This window comes from Biomphalaria glabrata, chromosome 3 (genome assembly GCF_947242115.1).
Source record: "Biomphalaria glabrata chromosome 3, xgBioGlab47.1, whole genome shotgun sequence".
NCBI lineage: Eukaryota > Metazoa > Mollusca > Gastropoda > Planorbidae > Biomphalaria > Biomphalaria glabrata.
In genome coordinates, this window is record NC_074713.1 from 49665345 (window position 1) to 49683722 (window position 18378).

General features: G+C 33.6%; 2 protein-coding genes across 3 annotated transcripts; one reads left to right on the forward strand and one right to left on the reverse strand.

Annotated features, from left to right (window-relative positions):
• Window positions 1-21: 21 nt before the first annotated feature.
• Window positions 22-10787, forward strand: LOC106055435 (syntaxin-5-like). 2 transcript variants are annotated; one of them, XM_056022472.1, is made up of 11 exons: window positions 22-111; window positions 3329-3562; window positions 3652-3722; window positions 3888-3943; window positions 4111-4223; window positions 5021-5095; window positions 5247-5303; window positions 6399-6489; window positions 7507-7622; window positions 8547-8668; window positions 9401-10787. In XM_056022472.1, the coding sequence occupies exons 2-11, from the start codon at window positions 3365-3367 to the stop codon at window positions 9558-9560; spliced, it is 1059 nt and encodes a 352-aa protein (XP_055878447.1). In that variant the 5' UTR covers window positions 22-111; window positions 3329-3364; the 3' UTR covers window positions 9561-10787. The 2 variants fall into 2 exon arrangements, with proteins under 2 accessions (XP_055878447.1, XP_055878448.1); XM_056022473.1 differs by lacking the exon at window positions 22-111 and adding an exon at window positions 1068-1086.
• LOC106055434 (zinc finger protein 665-like) lies at window positions 9619-18367 on the reverse strand. Its single transcript, XM_056022471.1, has 2 exons — window positions 18290-18367; window positions 9619-16486 (listed from the first exon to the last, which is right to left on the reverse strand). The coding sequence occupies exon 2, from the start codon at window positions 16252-16254 to the stop codon at window positions 13609-13611; it is 2646 nt and encodes an 881-aa protein (XP_055878446.1). The 5' UTR covers window positions 16255-16486; window positions 18290-18367; the 3' UTR covers window positions 9619-13608.
• Window positions 18368-18378: the final 11 nt, after the last annotated feature.

Consider the following 18378-nt stretch of genomic DNA (forward strand, 5'->3'; position numbering starts at 1 on the left):
ATTGTCCCTCAATACGCATGCTCGGAAATAGACCTACGTCAGAATGTTTCCTGTAGTCGTGGAACTCTTCGGAGTTTAATATTTATTACTTGTAACATAAGGAAAACAACTGTAGGTTTGGGTCACAATTAGAGTCTAATCATGTTTATATGTATTATGTAGATCTAAAACTAATTTAAGATTATACAAGGGAAAATAAAGACTTCTATTTCACATTTGTGTTAGATTCAGGATTTTCTAGATCTAATAGGAAGAGATCAAGAAAACAAACTGAAACTCAGAAAGTTGAGAAAGAGAAACGGTGTTTGCTTCATACTAATAATTACTATACTCTCTATACTATTAATTCATAGCTGCCTGGTCGTGCGGTTTGCGTGCTGGACTGTCGTTTGGATTTATCGATGGTCCCGGGTTCAAACCCTGCCCGCTCCCTTCCCCGTCGTCCTGCGGGAGGTTTGGGCTAGGAAGTAAACTATCTTTAACTCTGATGAAGGAACATCCGAAATATGTAAAAAACATTTTACAAACAAAACATACTTAATTAACATAGTCATAGAATCTAGAATGTCTAAATGTGTTGTTATTGAATATTGTTAATTAGATCTATATAAGTAAAAGTATTTATAGTATATAATAATAATATATATAGATCTAAAGGCTCCAAATAAACACTAATAAAATAATATTGAATATTAATCATTAGCAATAATAGTTAATACATTAAATTAATAGTAAACTCAGGTGTACCTCAAGATTATTTAGAAAATTAAAAAATAAGCCTAATTCACTGAATTGCCATACTAAGCCCTATAGGCCTATAGAATCATAATCATCTGAAATACTCAGAAAGACACACAGATATAGGGCAATATAGGCTTATAACTTATACTAACTTATAGGCACATTTCTTATATATATATATTATATATTATATATATTATGAATATTATTATACTAAAAACTCTAACTCTTAATTTCTGTTGTAATTATTATTACAGATAGATCTAGATAGATAGTAGATCTGAAAGTTCAGATTAAAAAACTCAAATTGAACTTTAATTCAAGTTCACTTTAACTTTAGATTCAGTAAGTTTTAGAAGATTTAGATCAGTAGTTATTTATATATATATATATATATATATATATATATATATATATATATATATATATATATATATATCTAATTCATCTATTGTAAGATCTAGTATTATCAAGTCTTTTATTACTATATTAGTTGTATAATATTAAATAGATCTATAATTCTATATTATATTCTTTATATACTAATACAGATATACATCTATTTAGACTATTACTGTTACATTAGATTTCTATTTTGACAGGATCTATTAAGTCTATTAGATTCAAGATCTGCTTCTTCTTCCCTAGTGCTATTAGAGCATAGAACAGGTTGTATGAAACAGCCAGAACTTATGTTACTGATTAACATGCATGATTAGATTGACACAGGGACACGCGTAGGATGTAATCATCCCCTCTTTTAAAGTAACGCCTGTAATTTATAAGATAAGATCTAATTCAATAATCAATTGTCACTCACTCAGTGACCAGTCACTGTCACTAATATTAGTAATATAATCACAAATTGATTGTTAGTTTTTAGCTCTATCATCTATGATCTTAGACTTTTTAAGTTTCTTTCTTAATCTAGATGTCTTTTTTTTTCTAATCTAGATCTATAGCTAGACTAGATCAATTAGAGATCTATTCTATTTAGAAATCTAGATTATAGTCATATACTAGATCTATAGATTATAGATTTAGTTAGACTAGCTGCTGCAATCCAGGTCTGATGTAGAGTTGAAGAAAGTTATAGTTTTTAGTATTATTTGATAACTTCTGCTCTGTGAAGTTTGAGCTAGAGAAATAAAAGTCTCCTGTAATTTTGTTTTCTTTCTTTTCTTACCATCTTAAAAGACTTTATATTGTTGCCACTCTTCTAACTCACTGAATCACTCTTCTCTGCTTGAAAATAATCTCATACCAACTCAGCAGTTTTACCTGTGCACTGGTGTAGCTTATGATAATAAAAGATATTGGTCGATCAATATTTAAAGTACATGCTCATCTCTCTACTCTAGGTTTCTTCTGTGTCTGTGTCACTTGGGGGTGGGGGTGCTCATCAAACACAATGCAGATTATTTTCCACTTTGATACTGCCCCCCCCCCCCCATCCTGTTAAGTTATTGATTGACACATACAGCTTTCCACAGTTATGTCATATCTCTAATTTGTGTGGTTTAATTTCTCAATGCACATCATTTTTTTAACTACAGCAAGAGAGCAGCACTATTATTTTTCCTTGGCACAGTCTGCTAGAGAGCTCACAGCTCAGCAGCAAAAAGCTGGCTAGAAGAAGAAGTACTACGGCAAATATGTACATATTTATATACACAGCAAATATTTATGACTAAAATTTATTTACATTTTATACAGGCACGACATGGCCTAAATTGTGCTGATGTGCCTAAAATCAAAATTAATCAATTTACATTTTATATACAAATAAAATAAATTAATTTAAATTATGAATATATGAAGCATATATTTATAGATTTATGTATTCTAAATACATTCATAGATTATGAAACATTACCAATATGTGTCAAGTCGTGAATGGGCTTACAAAGTGTATTTACATACAAGCATCACGCTTCATTCCAATCTTCATCCCTAATCATTTTCCCAAATATCTTCCCTTTTCATAGGCTTGTGAAACAAACACAATCATCAATAAGTATCAATCATAAAAATCTAAATGGACATATAAAACTAGTGCTACTGTACTAACATTATAAAAAGTCAGAGCTAGTGAAGGACTAAAAAAAAAATTAATGAAACACTTGCTACAACTGACAATCTGTGACTGCATTAGTCAAGCAGTAACATGAATAGAGTTGGAAAATGGCAAAAAGTACATTTAGTTTTTTCCTGGTTTGGAATGACCTTTTTTGGGTTATGACCTTGTGATTTTCTTTGCAAATATGTGTGGATTATAAGTTTGCTGTCCTTTTTATCTTGTATAACTGGAGATTTATTTTAGAAGGTGTAACCATCTTCTTTCTTAAAATGTCTGTGTTATAACCCATTTCCTATGAGACTTAATGATGCAAGGCTAAAAAGTTATGCCATATAACTGAAGTCTAGAGCCTACTTCTATATTCTATATTTTACAAAAATATTTTATTTTGCCCAAAGTTATTTAATTTTATTTGGATGTATATAGTAGCAGTGTATAGTTTGGTCTAGTAACTTAACACAGATGTAGACTGGTAGATAATTTTTTTATTTGCATTCTTTTTTGCAGAATATCATGTGTGATGTATAGGTTAGGACCAGATCAATGCTAGCCCGCAGGAGAAGAACAAACTCGGGCTCTGATAGTCAGCAGCAGTCGCCATCACCAAGCTACCAATCAGGCCACAGTAGACAACAATCACCTCCACCTCCTGCTCAGTCGATTTTTACTGATCCAGAAATGACTTGTCGAGATAGATCTGTTGAGTTTATGTCTGTTGTGAAATCTCTCCAATCAAGACAGGTCATTTTTTTTTTATGTTTAATCCTAATCCTACATTAACTATATTAATTTTAGTAGTTATATGAAAAAAAAAATGTTTATCTTTACAGGGAAATGGCGTTGTTCAGAATCATAAAAGTAAAGCCTTACATGTTCGCAGTGAATTCACACAAATAGCCAAGTAAGTAATGTGCACATTGAACTAGCCTAACCCTTTAAATATAAAGTAATGGTTTTCAAGACAGGGTACATTCACATATTTGAGAGCCACAAAAAAAACAAATGAAATAATGTTTTTCTAAAAAAAAAAATATTAAATTGCATTTTTGAATTTTTTTCTTTCTAGGCGCATTGGTAAAGATCTTGCAAATACTTTTGCAAAATTAGAGAAACTGACGATATGTAAGTCTTTTTTTAAAATTATTTGTATTGTTGTTCGGTGATATGAATTTTTAGTAAATTATTTGACTCATTACCCGGTATGTAAATTGATTTTAAGTTATAAAAATATTAAATATTATAACATGTACTTAAATTTTTGTATACATTCTTTTGGACATTTCAAACAGTGGCGAAAAGAAAAGCAATATTTGATGACAAGCCCTTGGAGATTCAGGAGCTGACCTATATTATCAAGCAAGACATCAACAGCCTTAATGACCAAATAGCACAGTTACAGCAGGTTGGTTTGGCTCTGGGGCTAATGAGACTTACTACTTTCAGTTGAAACATTACATTTGTAGAAATTTGTTGCTTTTTAAAATGTCAGACTTCTTAATTGAAAGAAAACATTTTAGAATTTTATATGCAATTGTCAGAGCAAAGTCTGTTGTTGAACTGTGCAATTGCTGACTTAAGTGCATCTTGAAGTATGATAAAGTTTAGCTGATTGTCCACCTTCTGACTCAACATTAACTACAAAATGAAACCAAGAATACAAATTCTGAATATTTTCCTTATTAAAGTCAATAACAATAAAGACACAAATGGAAACCAAAATATTGAATCAAATATATTTGTTAAAGCCTAACTAGTCATGTTAATTTAACCCAGTCCTCATATTGACTAGGATGTGTCCCTTCGATAATATTATATATAATATATATATATAAATAATCTTGAATAAAACCTTCAGGTCCAGTTGCATTTACTCCCATATGTTCCAGAGCAGATGATTGCATGGCGTCATGTTGTTATTATTTTTTTTATCCCTACTACTTATTGCGATTGATATTACAAGTTAAGCCCCTCATCTTGATATGGTCTTAGACTGTCTCTTACATTGACATCTAATCATGAACAGTTCGTGCCTTTTCTTTTTCGTTGATTAAGCACCGTCACTTTGACAGGAAATTGTTTTATTTTTTTTTTGGTCATAAGATAATAAACTGTGATTGCTGACATAATGACCCCTACTGCTAACTGCAATATTTACCTTTCATGTAGCGTTTGATTTATGTTTTGTTTTTTTCTCCCCAGTTGGCTAAATCTCAGAAGTCTCAAAATGGCAAACATTTACAAACACATTCCAACACAGTGGTGGTGGCTCTTCAGGTTCACTTGTTTTACTTTTAGTTCCTAATAAATTTATCATCATTTGTGTTGTTCTAGTCACTAACTGGTGTGCATATTAAATAGTAGTGCAGCTTTGATGTTTAATTAATAATTGATTATTTTTTACTAATAACCATCCTTTTGTTTTCAGTCAAAACTAGCCTCCATGTCCAATGATTTCAGACAAGTTTTAGAAGTCAGAACTGAAGTAAGTTTATTTATTGTGTTTTTTTGTTGTTGTTTTTTTAATGCAACTGATCAGTGAAAGGAACTGACCAAATCTATGAGAAATAAGTGAAATATTGAAGTAAATAGACAGCAGAGAATATCATGTCTTTCCTCAACTTAGCTGAAATCTAGATGAAGGCTGGGATTTAAAGTATTCACTGTCGAAATCTAAATCAGTATCAGTTTTCTGGTCATTATTATTATTATAGCTTTTATATAGCTCTACTTTCATGCTTATAGCATGCTCAGAGCGCTTTGATCCAATCTCATTTGTGGACCAGTGGGGGGGGGGGGTATCTAGGAGTTGGTTTTCCGTGCTGCCTTTAGGCGCTCAGTAAACACAACTCTGCCCGAGTCCGGTGTCGAACCCAAGACAAGCCAAGTTCAAGCGCACTTAGCCTCTCGACCACGCTTCATGTGATACGCTCATTAGCCATTGAAGATATCTGATCATCTGTTTGTACTCGGTCAAGAAAGTTTGAAATTTCAGGCATCAAAAAAGTCTGGAAATTCTGTAGTTATTGAAGCAAAATAAAGTGTGTTTTAAATTAAAGACATGTAATTGTTTTTAAATTATTATTCTGGTACATTTATTTATTATTATTTGTCTTTGCTTTAGCATGTCTTCCATTGTTCTATTGCATGCTCAGAGAGTTTTGGTCCCATCTCTTTTATGGACTCACTGGGGTATCTGGGAGAAGGTTTCTTTGTTGGCTTTAGGTGCTCGGCAAACTCAACTCAGCTTAAGTCAAATCTCAAACCAGAATTTCCAATTTTACATCGAGATTTAAACTCAAGTGCCCTCAGTTAGGTAGCTAAGAGCTCTTGTGCATATAGAACATCCTACACTTTCAGCTTTATTGATTGCATAAATCTTATTTGTACTGTTTAACTTTGCTACACTTGGTTATTCCAAATAGTATCTCCTAATTAAAAACTATTCTGCTTATTGTATTATTGCTGTTAACTTTAATTGTAAATATTTTAGTTCTGTTCATTGCTGATTGTTAATTTTTATATGCATAGTTTCTATTGATGGTTAGTTATAACTTTGTAAACATCCTTCTGTCGTCAGAACTTAAAACACCAAAAGTCTCGCAGAGAACAGTTTTCTTCAACCCCTGTTACATCGTCAATGCCTCCGTCTGCGTATCAAGGTCACATGAGTAAGTTGGGCAAGAAGATGGTCACAGTGTGTGAGATTCTACCTCCAAGTATAATCAGAAATTCAAGTTAACTCCATTAGGATTTAAAAATCAAACTTAAAAAATAAATTTTTATTTTTTAAATTTTGCAAGATTTAGTTAGTACAAAAGTGGAATTTTCATAATTGTATTCTTTTATTTCTTCCATTAGTACATTCATTCAGTTCATACATTTTCATTCAGTTCATACTTTTTATTCTTGCAGACAAAAGACTGAAAAATAAGAAAGTTTTTATTTTGATTCATTATAATAGGTTTGACTTAAGTGTGGTCTCACTGTTCTCAGACAATGCACAGACAGATCAGATAGTTGGTGTTTTTTTATGTTTGTAGTACATCTTTTATTTTCATTGATTGTAGACAGTTTGACATTGGTCTTCTTTGCAAAATTTCAAACATTCTGGTACCATCTTTGAATGACCCAATTTAATCCACCTTATATCTATTACAAAGCAGCACAGCATTACCAACACTGTGTGGTGGTGGGGGGGGGGGGGGAGAGCTGGAAACTGTATTGACTCTAGTCAACTGTAGTCCACTGTACCATCTCTCTCTGTTTGATATAAAGTTGCCAATAGTTTCTAGACTAGTGCAGAATCATAGCTAGTATTTTCAGGACAGTCACATGACATACCTCGCACAATACGAGGACACATGCTGATGTCTTTCAGGTGTCACCAGGGTCATGTACGGTGACCTCAACTGCTCAATGTTCTGTAGTCTTATCAGTGTCATCTTCAATAATCGTTACGGTTAGGTCATTGCTCACTACTGTGGGTAAAATACTACAGTGTCATTTTCTATAAACGTTATGGTTAGGTCAATGCTCACTACTGTGGGTAAAATACCGGTACTATTTTTTGCTGAAATAGAACATGATGGTTATGTTTTTATCTTTTCAAACTATTTGCACAAATTGAAGTTGATTCACAAAATCAAATCTGTCTGTATACTCTAGTATTTCTTTTTGTACTCTAGATGGTTCTGTTCTCTTACAAGATGAAGCCAGCTATAATGGGCAAGTAGCTATTGATATGACGGGAGGGGCCAAAGGTGGGCACATTCAAAGTCAAATGCAACTTATTGATGAACAGGTAAGTTTGAAGAAACAAACATTTTATATTCTGGATTTCAGTGGAATGATAACTTTGTTTTTTGTTGGTCCATCCATCCCAGTGGCGCTACAGCCCATGGAGGGCTCTGGCCTGCTTTAACACATCCTTCCATTCAGATCTCTCCTGGGCCTTTCGTCTCCACGCCCTAACCCCAAGCTGCTTCAGATCTGCTTCCACGTCATCTATCCATCGCATTCGGGGTCTGCCTTTGGGTTGCCTGCCTTTTGGTTTTTGCCTGTATACGATTTTCGCCCCTCTGTTGTCTGACATTCTTTCAAGGTGACCTGTCCATCGTAGTCTGTTCTTTTTTATTTCGTTCACTATTGGTGGGTCTTCATTTTTGTTGGTACTTGTCACTAATGCTATTGACTCCCCGAAACAACATATGGACAGAGCTTCTTAAGGCAAGAGTGGACATGGTATGGGCAGAGCTTCTTAAGGCAAGAGTGGACATGGTATGGGCAGAGCTTCTTAAGGCAAGAGTGGACATGGTATGGGCAGAGCTTCTTAAGATAAAGTGAATGTGGGGGTTGGTACTAGATTCAAGTAGAAGTTTATAAAAGTGAATAGCAGTGTTAAGATTATGCAAGAATACAGTAGAGATTTCTAGGTTGCTGCTATAGAAATGTCTCTGGAGAAATTAATGAAAAAAGTAGAGTCCCTTTAATTGTGGTTGCAATTTTAATGTATTCAGTTCCTTTGAAATAGTACATTTTTTTATTACATTGGATCATTGCATGTGAAGAATCTATTGTTCCTGTTTATAAAATTCATTGTATTTAAACAAAGAAATATGCAGATTTTCATTTTATGGTCATGTTATTGTGTTTTCTTCTGAACCTGCATAATTGTGGACATCTTATTGAATGTGACAATACAGATTTTGTTTTCTCCATCTTCCAGGATGCTTATATTCAAAGCAGGGCTGAGACAATGCAGAATATTGAGTCGACAATAGTGGAGCTGGGGAGTATATTCCAACAGCTGGCTCACATGGTGAAAGAACAAGAAGAGGTTGTGGGCAGGTAACATGACTTTTCTTTACGTCTATTTAAATTTAATCAAGATATTGTAGAAAGTATAGTCTGTGCTGAAATAGACTGGCCTAAGATAGACGGTAGAAAATTAAATTATTATAGAACTCAAAACTAAAACTAATTCAATTCTCTAATCACTATATGATACTTGAGTTGATCATTAAACAAGTGTTTCCTAGTTCAAAGTGAGGCTGAAAACCATAAATCACTTTGACTCAAGAGGCCTTAAGTTCCAATCATGGCTGGAGCTGAGTTGTGATTGCTGAATTTTTAAAGACATCACTGAAACTTTCCAAATACCTCCTCCCCCAACAGGTCCACAAAAGAGACTGGACCAGATAGCAATAGGCATTCTATAGCATGAGAGATCTGCTATACAAAAGTAGTAAAGGTCATCTGTTTTTGTTGCACTCTGTTAACGAGGGTGTCATGTGTCCAGCACAATGAACTGCCTTTACTTTTCCCTAACTAATGTTGGAGGGGAGTGGGGGGGTGCAAGTGTTCACCAGTTTCTTGGGTCAATAAAGGGGGCATGGGACAGGCTAAATAACCAAGTGCTTTATTTTCTCTGATAAATACTTGTTTTCTGTGTAGAGCAGATCTGCAATCACAAGCCGAAAACTTACTTCTCTAGAACTTTTAATATGAATAGATATCAGACCTTTTACCATTTCAATGACCTCACCACATTTTTCTGTATATTTTTGTGTGTGTATTCAGAATTGATCAGAATGTGGAGGAAGCAAGTCTAAATATTGAAGCAGCTCACTCTGAGATACTGAAATATTTCCAGTCTGTCACTTCCAACCGTTGGCTGATGATTAAGATATTTGGAGTGTTGATGGTTTTCTTTATTATTTTTATAGTGTTTATGGCATAGGTTGTTGTTACTGGTTGCTCTTTAAACTCAAGTCTCCTTAAAGCCTTTATTTTTTTCCATGGTCCCCTGACTTCTTAGTGAACACATTGTGAGGGAAATAGCATTGTAGATTTGTTGGGGCGTATGTGTATCTGTAACACTATAGTCAGTGTTCCTCTTTTTGGAAGGAATTTATATCACAGTTGTATAATGTGCACTTACTCTAGGTAATATAACTACAGAATGAAAGATAACTCTTAAAACACCTTGTGTCTTTTTTTTTTTTTATGAAGAGATTAGTATGTGTTTATCCCCCTTGGCAGGACAAGAACTTTTGTTAGTGAATTTAAGCCTCCTAGCATTTTAGCTATTTCTAAGGATTAGAATTAATTTCCTTTACATGCAGAGAAGCTTCCCATATCTCTTTGAATATCTGTGTTTTTGTATGGAAGTTTTGTTTTTATTCTTTTTCTGAACAGTGTTGTAATTTTACATGTCATCAGTATTGATTCTCACACATGAAAATAATTTGTGGTTTAGGGTTGTAAGCAACGCTTTGTTTGTGTTGGCTTCATGTCAAACAAAGAATTACAGATAATAAGCCAAGTGGCTTCGTTGCGTTTTTTTTCTTCTGGGCCTAACAGATTGAGTTATACATTCACATTGTTTTCCATGTATGCAACTAAGTGTACAGATAATGAACCTGTTGAAGTAAATACTTGTATATTTCGTATGAATCGACTTTGTGCTATCATCAAAACTTGAGGCCATGGGGTTGATATGTTCTCTTTCACTTGTATATAGGTTATATTTAATGAATGATATTTGAATGGAACTGTTTGATGAAGGGTGAATGTGTATATATCTAATGCATCAACTTTCTGTGGCTTCATTTGCTGATTCATATCTGTGTATAATAATTGTATAAATGTATCCTTGTTCTGTATGGACATGTACAGCTCTAATGATATAAATATCATCCACCAACCGTTGTAGTTTGGAAACAATGCCAACTTTTGCATTGACTTAATGTGAGCAGAAGTACAAGTTATTTATTTTGTGGGCAGACGCCTTTTGTTGAAGTCATTTTCTTTTTTGTTTGCATATGTCAATGTGATGAGTGCAATGACACATATTTCTGTGTTATGTCACGTGTACATATTAACATGCATGTCAACTGTATGTAGCTACGTATGTAAATAGTTGTGAAAGATGTTTTAAACAAATAAATAATTTCATTCAAAAGGCTATCTTTATTATTTGTTTCGTTCAATTTTTGAATTGGAAATATATTACTTTAATTTGAAACAAAAAAAAAAATGTCAAGGAGTAGAGGATAAATGAAAGCCTTAAAACAATTGATGCTAAAAGCAACACATTACTGAGAGGTTACTTGAATGAGTTCATTCAACTGTTAATGAAGCTGCCATTTTTTATTTGATGTTTAAAATATTAGAGCCAATACAATTGTTGACACAGTATTTTTAATCTTACAATTGCCATGAAGAGTTATCAGGACATGAAACAAATAATATATAGCTATTAAACATATTCAAACTAACATGAGTTATACTCTTATCAACAAATTTCAAATCCTGTAATATATTCAATGAACAATTTGGTAAAATGTACAATCCATATTTAAATTTTCTTATGGTCTTTCAAGTCTTTAACTTTTTCTGTGGCAGTGGTTTGGACATTTTTAAAAAAATATTTTTTTTTACCACTCCAAGAAACTATATATAACTATAAAAATGTAACTATATTTACTATAGTCCAACCGTTATAGAAGGCCTCAACACTGACCTGCAATGTAACAACCTGTGGGTAGTTTAGACCAAAAGCTCATTACCACTTCATACAGACCTTAATTGATAATTTCACTAGGTTGATAGCAATAATTCCAGATGAGTATGAAAAAGTTTCTTGCCAGCATGTGTGTCATATATATTTTTAATATCAAATCAACAAAGACAAAAATATAAAATTATTTCAATACATTGGAAGACATAATAGAAACTGAGAACATTGCAAAACTGGGTAGAAATAAAATGAGTATAAAAATGGGATTGTTTGAAAAATCTTGAAACAACTCCAAATAATCAACAAACTAGCCATTTCTGTAGTGTTCAGAAATGACATCCGAGACCTGCTCAGGTATGTATTCCACAGATAAAACTACAATAAAAAAAAACTGGCCACTAATGAAAGCAAGTCGTAAGTTAAACAGTGTACATTGGAAGAGGTATATTAGTGGTTTTCATGATAAAATAATGTCAAAGGCCACTAAATTAACCATAAAAATTGTCAACTAGAAAGTTACAAATAAAAGGGATCCATGGTGTAGCTTTTAAAAATCACCTAGCTTATCAACACTTACTTTAGTACACCAGATACACCAATAAACTTGCTTTTTATAGGGTTTCCGCCATGAAAATTCCCAATATCTGTGTGCATCAATATACCTTCTAACAACAAAAATGCCCATTACAGAAACAAAACATAATGAACCACTTTCAATAACAACAAAAACCAATGGAAAGCTGAAAGTTGGTGATTTCATTGACATAAGAAGAATGAGATAAGAAAGCTAGAGAAATAGATTTCTTATGTTTACTAATATCATAGTCTTTAATAAAGTCTCCATTTCATTTGTGCTGTAACTTAAGAAGTAGAATATGAACTTTTATAAAATATGAGGATAGAGAAGTAGCGTTTCCTTACACAAAAGTCTATGAGATGAAACTTGTTCAGAATTTTAAAATATTTTGATGCACTTTTCCACTCATTTGTATTGTAACAATGCTGCATGTTAATTCCCTTTTACATGTGCTTAAATGTAGATCTGCTGCCTTAGTTTACATAGAAGAGAGCACCTGGTTGAATGCGGCCTCAGAATGAGACAGCTGGAGGTTACTCACAAAGGCAGCTGGATACAAAAGAAAATCTGCATCCGAGGACTGACGCAGACCGCAAAAAGAAAATCTTAATCGGCCACCGGCAGACAATTGTTATGCTTGCCCTGGATGTGGCAAAATATGTAGGTCCCAACTGGGGCTGCGTAGCCACAGGAAATACTGCATTCCTCATTAATCTTTGGACTCGAAGACAAGCCTTATTATTATTATTATGAAATGTAGATCTTTAATACAGGTCCAATACAAAGGAACTTTCTTTTTCTGTAGACCTACTACATAACCTTCTTGCATAAACTTTATTTTGATTGCTCAAGTTTAGATTTGTTTCACCAGTGCAAAGAAAATTTAAATAGTTTCAAGAAAACACATTTAAAAATGTCATTTCCCATACAGAAAATCCTTTCATGGGCCATCATGACAAATAGATTCTATATAATCAAATATATTATGATCCAGGTTGATACTTCTTCACTTTAGTGGTCAAGATTTGTTGTGGCATTGCTTTATGTTGATACTCAGCCAACATTTTTAGACCAACTTCTACATTAAGTTATATATTCCAAAACTGAGGTGAGAATTTTAGCCAACATAAAGTTCTGGAATAGGTAAAAAAAAGATTTTAATAGGAAGAATTCTTCATGCTTCTAACACAAGGAATGCAGACAAATCTACCTCTTGAACAAGGTAACCCAATATGGTAAGTGTTAAGCCCTAGTCAACTAGAGTAACAGGCTTTCATGACTTGAAAAACGGCATGGAACACTCATGGGTTCAATGTATGTTTGATTTTAGACTGAAACATCACAATGTCTATAACTATATTTTTAAAATGCACAAAATATGCTAAAAGAGAAAGCTTGAGGAGACTACATAGTAACAAGCTTTCCCTTACAATGGCAAAGGTTTCCATTTACACTTGCCAAGGTTTTCATTACACTGGTCTAGTTCTTTATATAGACAAGTAAAATTTACTTTGGAAATGTGTGATGAATTAAGATTATCATTTATCTTGTACTTTTATACTCAGTAACTTGCTAAAATTTGAAATGTGTTGTTTTCTTTTGGTTTCACATTATGTATATACAAATGTTAGAAATAAATATGATAAATCAACTTTGCAGATATTCATTACATTAGCTGAAAGCTAAATGTTAGGAAGTTGAAGTCTCATCAGCATCTGTATGGTCAAGTGTACTCTCTTCATCTAACATAGACATTTTTCTATCATTGTTAAAATTTTCTTTTTTAACACCATATATGCCATCCTCTATAATCCTTTTATTTTTTGAACACTTTTTGATGTGAACTTTAGAATGGGTTTTAAGCCTTGCAGATGTCAGAAATATCTTCTGGCAGTCAGGACACTGAAACTTGGCAGACTGAGGATTCTTGTTTTTAAAAGTTATTTTTATACTAGGGACTTTTTTACTACCTGAATCTGATTCTTTTTTTTGTTTAGGCGGACGACCGCGCCGCTTTGAAATAGTAACTATTTGTTTTGACAAATCTTTCATGTCAAGCCTTTCATCAATTTCAGACTTGTCATCATTTGAGTCTTCCGGTTTTTTTGTTTTCTTTTTGGAAGGCATGTTTTCATCATCGGAAGTTTCAATAATGTCTTTGGAATGGTCGTAAAGAGGAAGATTCTGGCCCTCGTGGACTTTGGCGTGTTTGGTCAGCATAGCTTCACTGCCGTAGGTTTTAAAGCAATACAAACAAGGAAATGGTTTTTTCTTGGCATGAATTTTTTTATGACGGTCAAGGTCCCACTGTATTCTGAACCTTTTTCGACAAGTCGTACATTTGAATGGCTTAGCTTCAGCATTCTCATCAAGTTTCAAGTGGGCCTCCTTTGCATGTTTCTTTAATAAGGCTTCATTTTTAAATGATTTATAACAATCTGAGCAAGGAAAGGGTTTCTTATGCAGATGTGTCAATATATGTCGCTTGTAATCATGCTCAAAGTGATAAGCCTTTGGACATGTTTCACACTTAAATGGTCTGTCCTCACTGTGTTTGATCATATGCTTCTTAGCATTGGCTAACAAGCCAAATGTAAGATGGCACACCTCACATTCAAACCGTTTTTCTTTCGTGTGACTCCTTGTGTGTCTCTCATAGTCTGTAATGTTGCGGAACTGTCGAGGGCACATGCTACACTGATATTTAGGTGGTTTACTGTGCGTACGCCGGTGATCCGAGAAGTCTGCCCGCTTCTCAAATGTGGCAGAGCATTCGGAACAATGGTACAATTTGTCTTCTGTATGTCTGAGCCTGATGTGGTCTTGCAGGTGAGACTTTCGACTAAACGTTTTAGCACATCGATCACATACAAACGGACGCTCTTTGGTATGTTTAGTGACGACGTGATCACTAAGATGGGCATACTGTTTGAACCTAGCATGACATGTAGAACATTCATAGGGCCTTCCTTTTGTATGGGTCCTAACATGACTTACAAGTGAACCTTTGTCCTTGAAAATTTTGTCGCAGTAATTACATTTGAAAAGGTGCTTCTTCCTAACTCCTCCAGCCGTGGAAGGTTCGACAATGACGGTGCAATCTTTGTTCAGGTCCACATCGTCCATTACAATTTTTGACGGGCCTTTTCGCAGACTAAAGTTGGTATCTTTACTTATGACTATGGTGTTGGCACCAGAATCATTTCTCAATTCAGAAGTATCTAGTATTTCTTCATTATTTTCATTTTCGTCATCATCCTCAACATCATCGTCTTCATCTTTGACTGTTTCATCATCTTTTGAGCCAACGAAAGGTGGTTGAGAATTCCTTTCAGTATGATCTCTAATCCCCACAGTCACTGAATTTTTTAGGACCTCCTTATGACTCTCGGTGTGCTTTAAAAGCTCTTCATTTTTATAAAAGGTCAAAGGGCAAAGTCCACAAGCATATGGGGCCTTAGCCTGATGAGTGTTGCTAACATGGGCTATTAGTTCATCCCCTTCGTAAAATGAAGCACTACATAATCCGCAACAATAAGGCATGAGGTCTCTATGTTTTTTAAGGTGGTCCTTGAGTGTGTCATTATCAGACACACAATGATGACAGAAGCCACATTTGTAAATGTTTAGGCTAACATTTGATGTTGATGTGAATTCTTTGAGCAGAGGATATGTTTGGTGCTGCACAATCGGCATATTACTGTCTGACACTATTGTATTGCAATTGTTCATATCACTCTGAGTCAAGAATCCAACTTGCATGTCAGAAGTAATTGATTCTACAGTCGTGATGACTTTCTGTGGTAATGGTAAGACTTCACGATCCCCTAATTGAGGTTCATGAGTCTCTGATTTGTTAAGACTATACATGTAACTACTCCTTGCCTCCTGAGAATATTGGCTGTTCAAAGCAAGAGATGGGTGATATGGAAGTTTAGAAAACATTTGAGAATTTGGGTCCAAATTGAACGCAGGGGGTGGGCTTAACATGTCTTCAAAATTTGACTTATGTACTGTTTGCTCTGAGTTGAAAAAAGGTGGACAAGACGGCTCAAAGGTATAACTTATGTGAGGTTTCACAAAGTTGTGATTTAAAGCCCTACTTTCTGACTCTTGCTGGTGCGAGAGATGCTTCACATCGTGTTGATGCTGCTGCTCATGATGTTGATGATACATGCCCCCAATGCTGATGTTATAAGCACTGGGCATGGATGAATTTTGAAAGTGCGCAGAGCTGGACATAGCGGGATGCGAAGCAAATACAGGCATAGCAGACATTGTCAAAGCTGGTGTATCTGGCTTGTACAGGCTCTGTTTTAGATTATAATCATCCATTGTGATTAATGATTATGAAATCTTGTAATCGATTGCTGGATTAATGTCTCATATTCCTTAAAGAAATAAAGATGTAATCAAACTTTTAATTTAAATCTATTTTTTATCAGAACAATTCTGATGATGACTTTTAATATTAAGTTTTCTTTTTTTCTTTTCATAGTTGGCATTTCATTGTCGTACAAGTATCAAACTCTAGGCCGGCAAGTTTACCCTATCACTGCTCCATTATCTGGAAGAAAAAAAAAGTAAACAAACAGTTGAGTAATGTAGCATTTTTACAAAATCTTTATTCTATAATCAAACTGGAATATCTGGCCAAAATGTGCAAGGAATTTTTTCCTGTCCATCACAATCTTCTCCTTTTTTGAATGTCTGTATCATATAAGATAAGAAGATAAGATCTAGATCATATTAGATCTAGATGATTAGATAATCTAGATCTACATCATCTAGAATCTAGGACTAGACTGACTAGAAACTTATACATCTATTAAATTTTAATAATTAAATGCTAAAAATCACAAAAAAAATGAATTATCTTATCTTATATAATACAGACGTTAATTCAAAAAAGAAGATGATTAAATCATGCATTCAGTCATGCATATTAACCAATGACTTAAATTCTGCCAAGTCAGTGGTTTTCCTGGCTAGCTCATGCAACCCATTCCATTCTCTAATAGCACTAGGGAAGAAGGAGTATTTGTACAAATTTGTCCTAGCATATGGAATGAGGAATGTGCCTTTATCTTTATGTCTTTCTGAGTATTTTATTAAATTTTATTTTTGTAAACGCTCTAAATTTAGTGATTTTACTAAAGGTGTTACTCTAGTCAAATGTGAGTATCGTTTGTTATGAATCTCACGGCTCAATTTTGTATCTGTTCCAGTTTCTTAATGTTTTCTTGAGTTGAGGGGTCCCAAACAGAGGATGCATATTCTATTATTGGCCTAACCAAGGTTAAATAACATTTTAGTTTTATATTCTTATTTGATTTATAGAAATTTCTTTTAATAAACCCTAATGCTTTGTTAGATTTTTTGATAGTTTCATCAACATGGGGATTCCATGACAGTTTTTCATTTATTATAACACCTAGGTATTTGCGCTTTTAGTCTGTGTCACAGGTTTATCATGAATAAGATAAAAAGTAGAATTAATTTGCTTTAGTTTTTTTGTTACTCTTAATGACTGACATTTTTCTGGGTGGAAAGACATGCTCCAATTTGATTCCCATTTCTGTAATTCATCTTAGAATTCTTTTTGTAAAATTTCTGTATCTTGTGTTGTTTTTATTGTTCTATATATTATGCAATCGTCTGCGAATAATCTGACTTTTGTTCCTGAACTAATGCAATTTGGTTAATTCGTTTATATGTAAATTAAAAATAGTAGTGGACCTAAGACTATTCCTTGAGGTACGCCTGAGTTTACTGTTATTGGTGTTGATTTAGAGCCATTTACTATTACAGTTTCTTCTCTCCCAATCAGAAAATCTTTAATCCACTGATGCAATGGACCATCAATGCCAAAAAAAAAATAATTTTTTAAGCAAACTATGGTGGTGAACTTTGTCAAAAGCTTTGACTTTGGAAAAATCTAGTAGTGTGGCATCTGGATCTATTCTATATGATCTATTTGCTCACTCAACTCACTGACTGTTTGTTACTGTTACTACTACTCTGTGAGTGTTATCTGTTATCATCATCATTAATAATTATCTAATAAACCTTTTCCTTTTGACTTTTGAAAAATGAAAAATCATCAATTAGACATTAGACTTAGACGTCTTAGAGTCTTAGTGAGTCCTATTAGTATTAGATAATCATAATTAGACTTAGACTAGTTAGACAGTTAGTAGTTACTAAGACTAAGACTAAGAGTAGTTAAACTTAAACATTCACATTAGACTAGTTACTAGTATTAGTTGTTTCACAATTAATAACTAAATTTCAATTTAAACTAGATCTAGATCTAAGTCTAGAATAAGTATTTTAATATTTTTGAGCTAAGGCTTATCTAAGGACCTACCCTTTTTTTCTTAGACTGTTTCTTGTAGTAAAATAACTAATACTTTATAGAGATACATAACAAAATTTTAAAAATACGAATCTTTTAAT

Bases quoted from the DNA above. Each gene is read 5' to 3' on its own strand.
- LOC106055434 (XM_056022471.1), bottom strand. From the start codon at position 16,254: ATGGATGATTATAATCTAAAACAGAGCCTGTACAAGCCAGATACACCA.
- LOC106055435 (XM_056022472.1), top strand. From the start codon at position 3,365: ATGCTAGCCCGCAGGAGAAGAACAAACTCGGGCTCTGATAGTCAGCAG. The intron at 3,723-3,887 runs GTAAGTAATGTG...TTTTCTTTCTAG, and splicing joins GAATTCACACAAATAGCCAA to GCGCATTGGTAAAGATCTTG. The intron at 5,096-5,246 runs GTTCACTTGTTT...TTTTGTTTTCAG, and splicing joins CAGTGGTGGTGGCTCTTCAG to TCAAAACTAGCCTCCATGTC.